We start from the raw sequence: 16129 nt of genomic DNA on the forward strand, positions 1-16129 counted from the left end.
ATTGATCTACAGTGACGCGTTGGCGGTTGTCGACTTTTTTATTTCGTGAAGCCTGCCCCACACATGAACTCCGAGTGGTTGCCTCCTTGCATGCATGTTTAATTCCACAGCCGGCAATGCTGTAGCCGAATAAACCGGCGTTATGCGCATCACGATTTGTCGTCGAGATGATGGTGGTGCCTGTTGTAGAGAGCCCACTACAGTCGTAGCAACTGAAATCACAACCGCAGGGATCGCCTGAAAATTTTCTATTTTTTTTCAACTATTTGCTATCGCAACACAACAGTGCCTCAGGTGATGCCAGCAAATACTTCGTGCCAGGTACGAATGCATAAAAAAGAAAAGGCAAAAAGCAATTACGCTGCCAAATCAGCCAACAGTGAGCGTGTCAAGTCAAAAGACACAAAAGACCTCACATGACGTCATTTATCGAAGGCTTAAACGGTGGAAATACAAGTACACAAGCAATCACACTTGCGCTGTCAGGCCTTGACATCGCCTGAGTAACAGTTGTAAATAAGACAATAACTACACTTACAGCACAGTGAAAGAAGCCACATACACAATATACATACATCCATTCCAACCGAAATTCGGGTCCCACAGTGTGAGAAGATTTGTACATTACAATACACGATTGCAGCTTAGGGCACATGGCTAGAACTCATGGTTGTGACGCCTAAAGGATTGCTTATGATATCCCATCTGCCCCCTATGTATATGAAAGTAAACCCTCAATATTCCTTAAGTTCTAAGTAGGGCCAGAAATTTAATATAGTCAGTCGTTTGTTACTGCCGAAACAGAATGCTTCTGTTTCAAAGAAATTGGTGAAATGGCTCCAAGGAACAGAAGTGGTGTGGATGCCGTGTAACGTTAGCGTACAGTGAGGAAGAAATTACAATCGCAATAACTTGACAGCAATCTTCAAACTTTTTTGTATGGAAACGACCACAACATGCCCATAGTGTACACATTTGAGCTAGCTGGTTAGATTTAAACCTTGTAACAGTGCAACATGCGGGTCCACACAAAGCAGATGACTGTGAAAGGCGCAGTTTGATATTCGTTGTGATCTCGTGTTCGTGGCTTCCGTTTTTGCGAGGTCTGTTTGAGGTTATTAAACATGAGAGATTTGAGACCATTTTAGGTGAATGAGCTACCGAACAGTGGCGGACGTCAGATTTTGCTCAAAAATTGCCAACATGAGCGTTAATGACCTCTTGAGCACATATTACGTTTTCTCATTAATGTCATTAGGAGGGATGTTGACATTGCGGAAGTCGGACACTATTCAACGCATAACATTTCGTTTTCGGAACTCTGTGATTTGCACCAGTTTCAAAAACTCAACATCTGCAACATTTCTGGTTAGGTTAGATATTGTGCAGGGAATTTCCGCACGCAAAACACTTGAATGGAAACACAATGCATTTCGTGACACATTCAGAATCCGTACTTTACGAAAGCTGGGCCATATGCACAACGTTTCCACTAAAATGTTATCCCTTCAGTAACGAAGTTTAGTCGACGTCATGTGATGACAGCACACCTCCTAAAGTTGGTAAACTTGCAAAATTAACGTATTTATTTGACATGTACTTACCATGCAAGTTCTGGCGTCCACCATTGCTGAATGTTTTTCAGTAAATATCGCCCTGAATAACTTTCTTTCAATAATCTGACACTGTCATCGCTGAAAAACACGTGAATTAGAGCTTGAGGATTTCAAAAACTAAAGAAGCACATCTTTCACAGAAAACACTTCACGTACAAAGGAACCTGTTTAACAGAGTACTGACACACATTCATGATTATGTGCACGTAAAATATAAATGCCGCTCGTTCCATAAATAACCCTATACGGTAGCACAGATGAAAGGAAAATAAAGCATTCAACGCTCCGAAATCGATATTTAAGTTGGTTTTTGACAACAAATGCAGCGCTGTCATATTCGGCAAGTGTGTATATATATATGAACAACTTTTTGCGAACAGTGACATGAGAGCAAGGTTTGCTTGTACTTTTCTCTTGAAACGTTTGCGAGGCGCTAAATATAAACAATCGTTGTCTACATTTGCGTAAAATCGGCTGCAGTTTTATAAAAGAGTAAAGGCCCAGTGAGAGTTGGGAGAACCCTTTGCTGTATAGACCGGCCTATGCTTTCACAAAAATCGTGTGAATATACTGAATAATTTTGCTTTAAATTAAGCATCAAATTTGCACGTTTCCATTTAAGCACACAAACAAGCAAACAAACGCATTTAAATAAACTGGCACGGATCAGTACGCCATGAGCGAAATGTGATAAATACGCTGCTTCGGCAAGTTACTACCATTTCTCCAACCTATCCTATGCATGCAGCAAGCATTTTATAAAGAAAACTGTGCTTTCTGAAGAGCCCTTTTCGCAAAACTCCCGCGTAGTGGTTAAACGTAAACTGATGAAGTTATACAAATCAAAATGTTGTGACAGAACCAATGGAAAATCTTGGGTCTGCTTCTGCTTCGCAGTTGAAAACTTCTACATTTGGTACCTAACTTTTACTTACATATTTATTCAATGACTAAAAAATATGGAAATCTGATGCCAACAGTTACGCAATGTATATCTTTTTAATGCGCAACACCATTCATTCAAACAGGCACAGTCGTAGCTGAACAAGATATCTTCTGCACTGCACGTACGTTCGAGTGGTGAAATCAGTTCACCTGGGGCCTAAAACTCTCTCAAAAGTCGCTGTCAATGTAAGGGCTGTCATTCTCATCCGAGTAAGACCAGTCGCTCTCGGACAAGACAGTCGGGTCATCTGTCGTCAGACGGCGTGGCATATTCTCCCGGCATACCCACTCCGGCAGTGTAGCGGGCCCCTCGTGGATCACGTGACACAAAATGGCGAACGCGTCTTCTTTTCCCATCACACCTTGCGCGTCCTCGGAGGTGACGAACTCGACAAATTCCGACGATGACAGCGCCAAGAACCTCAGTTTCGGCAGGAAGGCACCGATGGTCGTCTTGAAGTCTGTGGCACCCGCCTTGCAAAATGATCGCGCCCACTTGAGCGCCGCACGAACTATCCAAATTTCCGGTACATTTGTCACCTGCGAATATATTGGCGAATACATACACGAATACATTTGTCACGTGCAGATATATTGTTGTAATTTCCATTGCGCAAAATGTTGCCTTCAAAATGCAAGTATAAGGAGCTGTTAGCTTGTATAAAGTTAGCATTAAACTTAATCCGAACGTAAACAGGGCAGTATTATTTGAATAAAAACGTACCTGCAATCATCTAGAGATATCGCGACAGAGAATTTGACAATATTTTCAGGAGCTCATGATTTAGTTCTGTGCAGCACAATCAAAACCCAAAGCATATCCCATCGTAACAGTTCTGGTGGAGTAACCAGATAAAACGACGCCCCCGAAGAACTACAACCAACCGACCAAAGAGGCGCAATCTGAGCTTTGCTGAAGTCGCCGAATTGAGTCTACAACGAGAGATGGCTTCCAACGGCGACAGCTCCCCACTCCTCAACCTCCCGTGGGACCAATAAATCGAGCCACTAGCCTTCGACGGCTGTTGCTGAAGATACGGCGAAAGGTGGACCGATAACAACGTGAGAGAAGTTCGTAGATGAAATAAAGTGCTCCAGGGATCCAGCGGCTAGAAAGTGGACATGGCAAACGCTAATGCAGCGACCATAACTTCCCGGCGCACAGCATACAACGAAGAAGTGCTTAAGTTTAAGTTTTGCAAGGCCCTCGAACCTCAAATGACGAAGGAGGTCAAGGTTGGCCATCTTCCGAAAGGGATCGTCAAGGATGTGTACCAGGGACCCTATGACGTAAAATTATTAAAATGTGTTTTCACACCAATCCCCTGACCTTCCATTTACGTAACCGCCGACGCAAGCACCGGGCATTGACCCGCAGCGCTCCTTTAACCGCCCAATCATACGCTCTCCTCATGTATAGAAAATCGGTTTTGTTCATTATCAAAACGGATAGCATTGTCTGCCTTGACAGCTTTATCGAATTAGCCGACAAGAGACGATGAGTACGCAGCAGCGGAGAGGGTTTTGTCGGGTACAAACTAGCGGCAGTGAAAGTAGATGATCGGATAAGGAGGGTGGTGCGTGCGTCTGACACCGGGCCGCTACCGCTTGGTTAACTTGCGGTGGCTAGTGGAAAATTTGCCACGGCGAGCAACGGAAGGATAAAAATGCCGCTCAGGTGGATTTCCAGCTAATAGTCGGCAGAGCCATGTCCTATATGTGTCGAAAGGCGTCAACAGCATTATTCTGCCACGTAAAAACTTTTATTACAGACAAATAATCAATCACGTTCTCCTCTGAATGCGTCATCGTCATGCAACTTCTCATCCGACTGTCATGTCATCGTCGACACACCATCGTCATGCAATCGCTGCTCACAATATCATTCTGAAACCATCGCGGTCATTTCGTCGTCCTCACTCCAGGTTCATCATTCTCCTCTCGTAATAGCGTCGCCGTGAGGCATCCTACGTCTATTCATTTACCAGTTATCCAATAGCTTAAGCCATGGGCTTGAGCCATTGGGTCTTTCTCCTTTTATTCCCTTTATCCATTTCCCCAGCACAGGTTAGCCATCCGGTATTAACACTGGCTAGCCTCTCTGTCCTTCTTTCCCCTTTTCTCTCTCTCTCTTTTGTCCTGCTGTCCTGTGGGAAAAATACATCGGACAGACAGGAAGGTGTCTTAATGACCGATTACGGGAACATAGCCTAAACGTGAAATATAAGCAATACGGTCATCTGTCATCTCACTGTCAGGAATGCGGCTGTGCGCCGGTGTATGGATCCTGCCGAGTTCTTGCTAAGGACAAAGATAAAGATGTGCGATAGATTATTGAGGCTCAGGCTATCTGTCGGAATAGTGATAAGTGTATTGGTGCCCCTTCGGTCGACTTGTTAGATATTTTTTTGGATGGCTAAGATTTGGATGAGGTGGCACCACTGTGCATGGGTTAAATAGGTGTGTGTTTCCTGAAAATCAAGTTGTTGAAATTAGCACATTGTGATGTCGTGTCCCTTCTGTCCTTGTCTGCTGGCGCTAAATATGCTTTCCAAGTCAGTTTACCAAGAGGCCCAAGAAATAGCAAATGCCTTTACCCTCAAGTCGAAGAAATGTCACTTAATTTGTGATATCGCGCTAGTGCGCTGATATCTAGCGGGCAAGCACGGTGTGCGACCACTCACAAAAGGCCACCGCAATTACCGACATTATATAACCGCAGTCACAAAGCGAGTTGAAAGGTTAACTCGGTTTTTCCTAGTACTTTCAACGTTTTGTACCGAACTTTGCCAATACGGCCTAGACTCTGACTTCATTGCCATGCTATGGTGCGCCTTTTACCTGGACAGCAGAATGCGATTCCGTCCTCTATCTTTCCCTCATTAAAGCTTCTTTATCTATGCTATTTCGTCAACTCGAGTTCATGTTCTCTTCCAGCTCTTCTAGACGCATACTCTGATTCCCACCCCTCTACCGCAAGAGTTGCACGTCGACGCTAAAGGAATAGGCCTTGGCGCTGTCCTCGCCCAACGCCTTGGCGACGCCCAACATGTCATTCAGCAAGTTCGAACACAATTACACCGTCACTGAACATGAGTGCCATCATTCTTTTTTCCTATTGTGCTATCCATATGCCAACGGCCACCGTTTCACGATCATTTCTGATTATTCACCATGCTGATTGGTTGGTCTCCATGACTCGTCTGGTCGACTTGGTCGCTGCGCGCTACGCTTGCACGAATTTGACTTCACAGTCTGTTACGAGAGTGGACATCGTCATACGGACGGCGACTGCTTTTCAAGGCTCTCCACCAATAAGTACATGTGCCACCGACAATTTCAATGAACTTCTGGTTCTCTAGTTATGACATTCCTTTCCGGATCTAGCCAGTTTCTAGAAGAGCAACGCAACGACCGTAGCCTGGATGTCCTCTTTTCCTAAGGTGCTCAGCCGACAGGTAACAATGGCTTCGTCGTCCAAGGTGACCTGCTCGGCAAAAAGAACTAGGCTGATGTGGTACCGCCTCCTCCTATTCGACCAGAAGACCTTGAGGCCTCAAATGCATCGTTACGCGCGACGCGACCACTGGGCGTATGAGTTTCACTAGTAACAAACCACCGCATTCAGAGCCCATTCTACTTGGTGTAGGCTGCGACAGAATACAGAAAAGTACCGCATACACTCGACTAAGGGCCGCGCTCGTGTAAGGGCCACTCCCCCTAACTTGGCAGTGCAAATTTTGAAAAAAAAAATCTCGCCAGCAAACGGCAGCGTCGTCACGTTTCGCGTACGGCGCGCATTTCGCGGCAGCCACCAGATGGCAATAGCTGTCCTGCGGTTTCGTCACGCGGCGCTATCTGTGAGTTTCAGAAGCGCGGCACTATCTGGGAGATCTTGTCGCTTTTCTCGCCAGCGCCATTGATCCTTTGTGCCGCCGTTCGCTTTGAGGACTGCCCATAGCACAACCGCTTGCGATGGAAACGAAAAAAAAAAAACGCTTAACCGCATACGATGCTGCGTTGAAACTTCAAGTTGTCGCATACGCCGAACAGAATAGAAAACGTGCAGCCGGCCGGAATTTCAAGTGCGTGCCTCACTGGTGCGACCAAAAGGAAGAGCTGGCCGCGACAAACAAGACTAGCAAATCATTCCGCGACAAGCCTTGCAAATTTCCAACACTCGAGAAGGAGCTCGCGAAATGCGTCACGGACATCAGGAAAGACGGCTGTGCGTTGTCAACCGAGATGCTCCGCGTCAAGGCCCTTGCAGTCGCACGCCACATGAACATTTCACCTACGGATTTCAAGACAACCGAGGGATGGCTTCGGAGATTTATGAAGCGGCAACAACTCAGCATCCGCCGCCGGGCAACACTCTGCCGAAGACTTCCACGCGAGTACGATGACAAAGGGATCAAGTTTCACCTCTTTGTTAACGCGCGGCGAGCGGAGCACGAGTACCACCTAGACCAGATAGGAAACGCGGACCAAACGCCTGTTTGGTCCGATGCTCCAGAGAACAAGATGGTCAAGCAAACCGGCGCGAAGAGCGTCCTTGTGCGCACGACCGGTGCCGAGCGTCAGCGCTGCACTGTAATGCTATCTGTCACAGCGGACGGAAGGAAGCTCCCCCCGTACGTAGTGTTTAAGCGAAAGACGCTGCCCAAGGATAGCTTCCCGAATGGAATCATCGTCAGAGTGCAAGAAATGGGCTGGATGTCCGATAAACTAGTGGTGGACTGGGTGAAAACTTGGTGGGCTAACCAGCTGGGAGGCCTGCTGCGACGGAAGGCCGTGCTCATATTGGACAGCTTTCGTGGCCACCTCACACAGCGCGTGAAGGCAACTCTTGCAGAACCTCGTACGCATCTGGCGGTCATCCCCGGCGGTTTAACAAGCATGCTGCAACCACTGGATGTGTCTATTAATAGGCCGTTTAAGGCAGAATACAAAGGCCAGTACCCTGAATGGATGGCAGCGGGCAACCACGAGAAAACGCCGACCGGACGACTAAGCAGGGCGTCACTTCAGCTCGTCTGCTCTTGGATTTTAAACGCGTGGCGTGCGGTGTCCACGGACATTATCGTAAAGAGGATTAAGGTCACCGGGATTTCCAATGCCATGGACGGCACAGAGGACGATCGGATACATCAACGTGCGGATGACCCGAGCAGCGGCGACGAGCCGAGCCCGAGCAGCGATACCGATGAAGACATCTAGCGAGGATGTCCGCAACTTGATGCCAGATCTCCCATCCCTAGGTATATATGGCATGATTAAACAGGTTTTTCCATACGTGGATCTAAAATTGAACAAAATTTCACACTTGCGTGGAAGGGCCGCACCCCATCAAAATCGCGGAAAAGAAAGTGCGGCTCTCACACGAGTGTATACGGTATGTGGTCTGTTACAACTGCAAATAAGCGCCCCACTGCTGATCCGGACGAATTCCTTCGCCCCGTAACACTACCACCATCTCCTTTCGAAATGGTTGGAGTCGACCTTCTCAGCCCATTCCCGCACTCAACTAACGACGACCGTTCACTGTAAAATTGTTTACACCCTTACCCTAATACCCTTACCGTTAGGACCTTACAAAAATTTACGGAGGACCACAAAAGAGCTCTAACTAGACGTGCGATGAGAGAAGATCCAGTTGAAAAATATGTAACCATTGTGACACCCTTGGGCGCTCATAAGTATCTGACAGGAGAGTTTCCTAGCTCTCCCTGTATAATTCTCTTGTGGGATAGTTTTATGCGCAGCCCAAGACTGTCAGACTGATTACATAGTTTCCAATTAAGCCTTTGTCATCGCACATCTAGGTAGAGCTCCGTTGCCGGCCTCTATAAATATCTGAGGAACTAACGGTAAGGGTGTTACGTGCGGCAAGAACACACCCTTTTTCAGAAAACACAATTTTTACAGTGTTGGATTACGGTCTACGCCAAACAAGTGACGCATTATGCTGAATCCGCGGCGATGCCAACGGCCATGGCTGTCGATGTTTCGTGCTTCTTGCTGCACACTGTTATAATGCGTCTTAAAGGCCCACATTATGTGAGCGATCGCGGTCGCCAGTTCGCGGCCGACGTAGTCGAAGAGCTCTTGCGTATCTGTTGGCCAGCTTGGTCACGAGTTCCCGCATCGCCCGCAGACAAATGGCCTCGTCGAGCGCATTAACCAAACTTTGATGAATATCCTTTTGTGTACGTAGATTCTAGGAACAAAAAACTCATGGCATCTTGCCTTTTATCGTGTACGCCTGAAACACTGCACAACAATAAACCATTGTTTACCGTCACTTCCACTTCATTACGTTCGTCCACCGCATAGCTTCCTTGACCCCATTCTGCATTTTACTACTCACGTGAACTATTTTATCGCCCAGACTCTCTGCCCTGCTGAGGAAGCAGGTGACACAGCTCAGATAGGTATGCTTACCTCCCAGCAGCTCTCCAAGATCAGCAACGACTCACAACAACGGGAAGTGTCGTACGACAAGGGTGACACAGCACGGCTCTGATGCCACTTAGCAAACGCGGTCTGTGCCAGAAGTTTCTGGTTCGGCACACCGAAACTTTCGTCATCACCGATCGCTCACGTGATGCGACGTACGCGATCGCTCGTCTCGTGGCTACCGTTCGCAGCTTGTTCACGTTAACCACGCAGTTAAGTTTCAAGCTGATAATCCAGGTTTTTTTTTAAAAGTAACCTGGAACATGCGTCTTAATCCTTTATATACGCCGGTCAGCGTTCACCTTGTTTATTGTAAGCTAATGCAGCACGCTGGGGCGAATAGGTAGAAAACAAAAGCACACAATTTCATTGACATTTCTCAACACGGCAGACATTATCTGCACAATGTGTGCGATTCCTATAAAATAAGTCCGGAACGATTGCTTTTGACCAGGTGAACAGGCGAACAAAACGCCTATGACGCCAAACCTATGAGGAGCGCGCCACGTGATCCTTCATACTACGCCAGCGAGTCGCTTCCGATAGATGGCGACTCCGTAACTCCTCGCCGCCAATTGGAGTAGCCCAGTCACGTGACACCGGGCGCCTACGATTTGTTTTTGTTTCTTGCTCTGAATCGCGCTCGGAGGAATGCAGCCCATGCTACAGCAGGGTTTCGTGCTAAGCAATCTTGGCATGAAACTCTCGTCACGCTACTGACTGTTACCTTGTCCAGAACAAGATGCGCCGTTTCCAGACGACTATTGAAAAACGTATCGGAACGCAGCACGTCCACGCCGTTCCTAGCGAGCACTGCCTCCGCCACTTTGTCAAGCGACCCGTAGCCGCTCTCGAAGGCACAGTCGAGCATGAGGCAAGCTTCTTTGGCGTCGACGTGCTTGCGAAGGTACGCCAGGCACGCACTTGTCAGCTCTTCGAAGAGATATTTCTCAGCTGCAGCATGTGTGTGCAAGGCTTCAAAGCAATTCTCGATCCTGGCCCCTCCCGCGTACACGTACCTGCGCAACAAAAGCGGGGTTGCAAAATGGCTGTCACAGACGAACATCTCGCCAAACATACAAGGGCAGATACGCGGGTAAGTCCCGAAGGTTTTCTTTTTCCTAAATGGCGCAATACAATACAGCGACGTACAGCATGGCAGGCAAATGAAAAACAAAGCCTCGTCGTTAATAATATGCACGGCTAATAAAATGACCCCTGCAATGACATAGCGGGCGACAAACAGTGAAGTTAAAATAATGTAAACGAGTGCCGAACATACGGTACCTGATTTGCGATGCAGCGCAATGTCTAGAAATCGACTCACGCGTAAGCAGACCGGTCGCCAGATTCAGAGCGTATTTTGCTAGGGATAATAAAATGTAACTCAAAAAGCTTAAAAGTAACAAAATTATGCGGATCCCGCCTATAAGTAGGAATTGACGTAACCGTAGCGTATCGTTTTTTCACGAAGTTAACAGAGGCCTTTGCAAAACCGTGGTCCTTTAATAATGTTGTTGCTGCCTCAAAACAATGGTAGTCACTCGGACAACGCGTGTTCTACGATGCAGTTCATCGTTCTCGTTCTAGTGGCCGGCAGTCGTAGGTGCCAGCCTCAATATATTCCACGCCGCGTTCGATATCTCAATAGTTCGGTTCCTGCACAATAAATTTAACGGATAGCCTATATAGTACCGTTTCTTATACGCTCGAGTGAGCTTTAAGGCACTAGATGGTTCAGCAACAGTGTTGCCGTTTTAGCGATTTTGACGCTAGATTTACCTAATTTTGAGGGACCCTGAAACAATTTTGACGATTTTGTACAAGCGTACTGAGTCATTAGAGTAGGTCCTTCTGATCATTAATTGACGCATCTAAGTGCTCCGCGTAAAGCGTGTAATTTATTATAATGTTTTAAAAATGTACATCGCTGCCGATCGCAGCACACTGCTCGACGGAATTTTCAGCCGCCCCCAGCCATATGATCTAAATCACCCAATTGAGGTCAGTATGCCGAGCTATCCGTTTGGCAGCCCAGGGTGCGGCATCGATAATTTTTCCACTTTTATGACGAACAAATGATGTTCGCCATAGTTTGAGTGTTAGTTAATTTGTTTCTATAGAAAGCAAGTAACAAAAAGAGAATGCACAAGAACAATTTCTCCCTACACTTAAGGACTTCCGGCAAGCAGCAAGCGTCGTCTGCTTGTGTTACAACGTGCTCCATTTTGACGACAGCTCCGCGGTCAGGGTCGGTCTCAGTCTTTTCGCGAGCACTATAATTCGACTTTCCTGCGTTGTGGACTACAAACGCATCGACTGGCAATATGTCAAGCTGCGACATCGTGTCCCTCTGCAAGGCAGCAGACGAGCGGACTGGCTGCAGCGCATCGGACTTACGCTATCCGATCGGTGCCACGATTTGCGAGTTTGCGGCCGTCACTTTACACCAGAAGATTACTAACGCAATATCGTTTTGCGAGGCCGGTATTAGGGTAAACGCAAGTGCAAGGGGACAGGTCCTGGCCGTTTGACCGTGTCGTTTCACGGGATGAGCAGGAGCGCAAATGTACATGGTCTGCACGGTGCTGCCTCCTGTTGGCACAGAGCTCAACCACACACAGTAGCAGTAACAAAATGTATTCTTCTTTGCTGCTCGCGTAAATTTTTCGCGGGAGTGTAATCGCTAACACGTTGTTTTTGTAAATGTTTAAAGTGTTTTACACTTGGTTAGAGCAATATTAGCGCTTTGTTTAGCTGGTTAAGCTCTGCGCCAACAGGTTGGCTGGGCCGTGCAGACCGATCAGGCCGCTCAAGTACTTAGACGCGCAAGTTCTTTCATGAGCTTGAGTTTACGCCCGCAGCCATCCGTCGAAACGCCCAGCTTGCCTGTGGTACCGGAATACCAGACACGTTCGGCGCTGCGACAGAATGCTCGCAACGCACGCTGCTTCGATAGCTCCCGCTTGGGGTCGACTGCCATGCAGCTGGCGGAGAGTATGGAGAGGTTTCGCGCGCTCGCTCCCAGAGAACGGGAAACCGACGACACGACGTGCCATCATGACGCAGAGCCAGCGAAGGCGGAGCTTAGCCCCGATCACTCGGTGAACGAGTTGAGGAGAAAATGCATGACTATGCAGGAGGATAACTTGTAATCGTCCGTAGCTCTCTTATTACAAGACGTTTTACACAAATTATGGTGCCAATGATTAACTTTAGCTGTACTCCACGCGTCTACAAAATTTATCCGAACCGTTTCAGGGGCCCTTTAAATCTGTTAAGCGACACATTTTTTTCCCCCTTCAGCGGCCAGCTAAATTCTTTGGCAGCCTGGCAGCATCATTGGAGACGTAGCGGCTTCAAAGAAAGATGGTTCAGAAATGACTTTCGAGAGCGTTCGTTATAATTAAAAAAAAGCTAGAAAAAAAAGATGCCCGAAATTGGCTGTACCGCACGGTGGTCTCCACTCACCAAGGGAGTGGTTAATTGCGATGAGGCAAACAGGCTTCAAATTGTGGTCCCAAAATGCGCGTTTTCTTTTTCAGGAAACCTTTGGAAAGGGTCTTTAAACTGCGGTTGCTGGAGATGTTTATTTAGGTTTCATTAGATGACAAGTTTGCGAGCATAGCACTAAATTAGGTTTCAAGACTTACTGCAATAAACGTAAAATTTATGGCAACGTTTCCAACGCAGAAGGTCAATAACAGGAGATACGAAATGTGGAAAGGCGTGCTGCAGTTGGGCTTGTCCACGCGAATCAATGCATCGCCTCCGTTTCTGACGCCCTTCGGACAAATCAATACTGCACGGAGCGAGCATTCAGATGGATTAAGAGGCGGCAACGTAATCTCACCTGTACAAAGGTACACAATGTGAACATAGGCAAGATCAGTTCTTTGACGAGCGCTTAAACCTACAAAATTACAAAGCGCCTACCTGATGAGAGAATCAGGTTACATGTGATTGTTTGAAGCGCGCCAAATCTTTAACCTTAAAATCTGTACGTAAACGCAGGATTTCAGCTGCCATCTTACATTATTTTCTAAATGAATCTTTAATAACATAAATTAGGTCTTCTACAACCTCCTAATAAATTTTTGTTAACCTGCATGCACCTTGGACGAACAGCCAATGTTTGCTATGTGTTAGCCTATATTTGTGGTGTTGAAAGAGCACCTAAACAGCATCAAAATCTCTAGACTATTTTAGCGACAATTTTAGCGACCTTCGAGCAAGATATTGAGAAAATTTAGCGAATTCTGTGCCTCAGTTTAGCGACATGTTCGAAAAAGATGGCAACACTGTTCATCAAACCAATCAATAATCACTAGATATGCTAATATAGCTTGGACTAAACTTTTTTTGTATAAATGCGCTCTTAACGACCGGAAACATAGGGACGTATTCTGAAACGTTCGCCGCGGCGAACTTTTCGCACTGGCCACGCCTCCGCCGTTGCGGCGCGCGCTGAATGGCTGCTTTGACAAAACCGGAAATTCACTTGCGCCACCTGAATTTCCGGTTTTGTCAAAGCAGCCATTCAGCGCGCGCCGCTACGGAGGAGGCGTGGCCAGTGCGAAAAGTTCGCCGCGGCGAACGTTTCAGAATACGTCCCATAGATAAAGGTATTAAAATTTTACGCAGTGGGAAACGGTGTTGTGACATAATAGGGTTAAGTGAAACTTTCTTTGATGTGTGCGCAAATACTTATTTGCGCTGTTCATACGAGTACATATTGTAGGGCCTCTTCGTGCACGAGCAGGAGTACATAAAAACAAAAAAGAAGATTGAGCTTGTCATGCAACAGACAATTCGTTACTTTTAAATATCAAATTACGTACACAAAACGATTTCTAAGAAGCCAACAAACAGTCACACCAAGGACAACATAGGGGAAATTACTTGTGCTTAATAAATGAATCTCAGTAAATGATCCTCGGGGTGTTGTACATCCTCGGGATGTACAACACCCCGAACGAGTTCAACGTGCCGAACGAGTTCAAGGATGTCAGGATAAACACTACGTGAAACATCCTGGCAATCGATGTCATGAACCCGAGCGCGCTGACCATACTCTAACATGTAACGCAGCTGGGAAATATCAAGGTCCCATCCATCGTGCCAGCGAATGGTGCCACAATAACAGGAGTCATCTATGACATTGACAGTGAAATACCAAACGCAGACCTTCCAATCCTCATAAAACCAGCAAGTGAACACAACGTCATTGTGCATGTTGGTCGCCTCGGCAACACACGTTGTGTGAGGATAACGTTCAAAGGGGACTGCCTTCCATCCTACGTGAAGGTCGGCCACTTTCGCCACCAGATTCGACCATTTATTCCAACACCAATGCAATGCTTCAATTGTCAGAAGATCGGACATGTGAAGGGTTTTTGCAGAAATTCGGCCGTGTGCCCTCGATGTGCCGAACCCCACTCAGCAGACAACTGCAGCGCAACCACGTTAAGGTGTCCTAAGTGTCATGGTGATCACTGCGCCTCTTCCAAAGACTGTCCCGAGATTAAGAAAGAGATCACCATTCTTAAACAAATGGCGAGAGAGAACTCTATTCACAAAAAGGCCGCTGTGAAAGTACGGCGAAGACGACGTCACTGTCGAAGGTCTTCACGACGGAAAACATGAAGCTTTCAGGAAAAGTCAACTCGTCATGCAGCATCATCAGCGGACGTTTCCAGCACTTTGAACACCAAAGTTGGAAGGGAGAAAACTACCAGATCTCTCTTCACAAAGGAATGGCCGCCACTTCCGCGTACACGACCACCAGAAGAGCCGCAGAAGAAGCCGCCCCCAGTACTGCAAGGTGCTGTATCCGAGGGGTCGCGGAAAACAGATGAGCAAGTTATAGCACTTATTAGGCCTTTAATAAATGCCATTCGCGGGTTGCTAAGCAACATGCACACACCGTCTGCCAGAAGTGCGCTTCAAGTACTGGACACTCTGAGTCCGGTGCTTGCAACCCTTGAATAGACCATGGCTCCAGAGCCACGGTCCTTAGGGAAGACGTTCGACATGCAGCTATGTTTCAGTGGAATGCCCGAGGACTCAGAGCACGCATTTCAGATTTCCGTCGCTTCTTCTATGCCAATATGTTTCCCATTATCGTCATTTGCGAGCCGAACTTATCGAACACGATCAGGCGCCCCAGATATGAATCGTTTATGTCGACAACTGTTTATGAAAACAGTAAGGTTTTGGTGTTTATTCGCCGTGACCTAACTTACACTGATCCGCCTGTACCACCTAATGACAATAATCGATATATATGCCTAAACGTAAGGAAAAAGAATTTGACCTTTACTTTTGTGGGCGCCTACCTATCTCCGTCAAGTCGATTTGATTACAAAAGACTACAAGACATCCTTTCCTCAACTTCCAATTCCTGGGTCATCATTGGAGATTTCAACGCCCATCATACACTCTGGGGAAGTCCGATGATCAACGCAAGAGGCAGAGCTCTGGTATCTTTCGCCTCCAGTAATGAACGTTGGCTGCTGAATGATGGAAGTCCTACGTTCTTACGTGGCTTCACGTACAGCAGCTGTCTTGACTTCGCTTTCGTCTCACGAAGCCTTGTCAGACGTGCAGGGTGATTTGCAGACATAGAGACCCACGGAAGCGACCATATCCCCACGGACATTAAGATCAAAGGATTGCCCCCTTCCAAAATACGGGATACGATCCGAAGAGTGGAGTGGCCTAAATTTCAGTCTATTATGGAAGAACACTGCGACGCCAATCCATCTTCGACTTGGAAGAGGCAATCAAGAGCGCGGTGCAAGACACTGTGCGTACTCTCACATGCTCTTCGAAACTGACGGAATTTGATGTGGAACTAGAACGACTTCGAGCAATCCGACGACGTGCTGAACGAAGATACCGACGTACGAAGACAATGGATGACTTATGAACCGATAGACGCACGCAAAAGAAGATACAGCACCGGTTAGACCAGCTCGAATCGCAACGGTGGACTGCCTTCGGTGAGTCGCTAGAACCACGCAAGCCTTTATCGCAACTATGGAGAACGGTGCGCGGTCTCCGGACGCTCCCCGTACAGCGACTCCTATTCAAGGCGCTTTCCCTCT

General features: G+C 47.1%; 1 protein-coding gene across 2 annotated transcripts in view; it reads right to left on the reverse strand.

Annotated features, from left to right (window-relative positions):
• Positions 1–409: 409 nt before the first annotated feature.
• LOC139047959 (BTB/POZ domain-containing protein 6-B-like) overlaps positions 410–16129 on the reverse strand; it is a 34709-nt gene continuing 18989 nt past the window's right edge. For both annotated transcript variants that reach the window (XM_070522168.1, XM_070522167.1), the window contains exons 4-5: positions 9748–10039; positions 410–3101 (exon numbers count right to left, since the gene is read on the reverse strand). In XM_070522168.1, coding sequence (XP_070378269.1) covers positions 2730–3101; positions 9748–10039 — 664 coding nt within the window. In that variant the 3' untranslated portion in view covers positions 410–2729. The remainder of the gene's footprint in view (positions 3102–9747; positions 10040–16129) is intronic.

This window comes from Dermacentor albipictus, chromosome 7, assembly GCF_038994185.2.
Source record: "Dermacentor albipictus isolate Rhodes 1998 colony chromosome 7, USDA_Dalb.pri_finalv2, whole genome shotgun sequence".
Lineage (NCBI taxonomy): Eukaryota > Metazoa > Arthropoda > Arachnida > Ixodida > Ixodidae > Dermacentor > Dermacentor albipictus.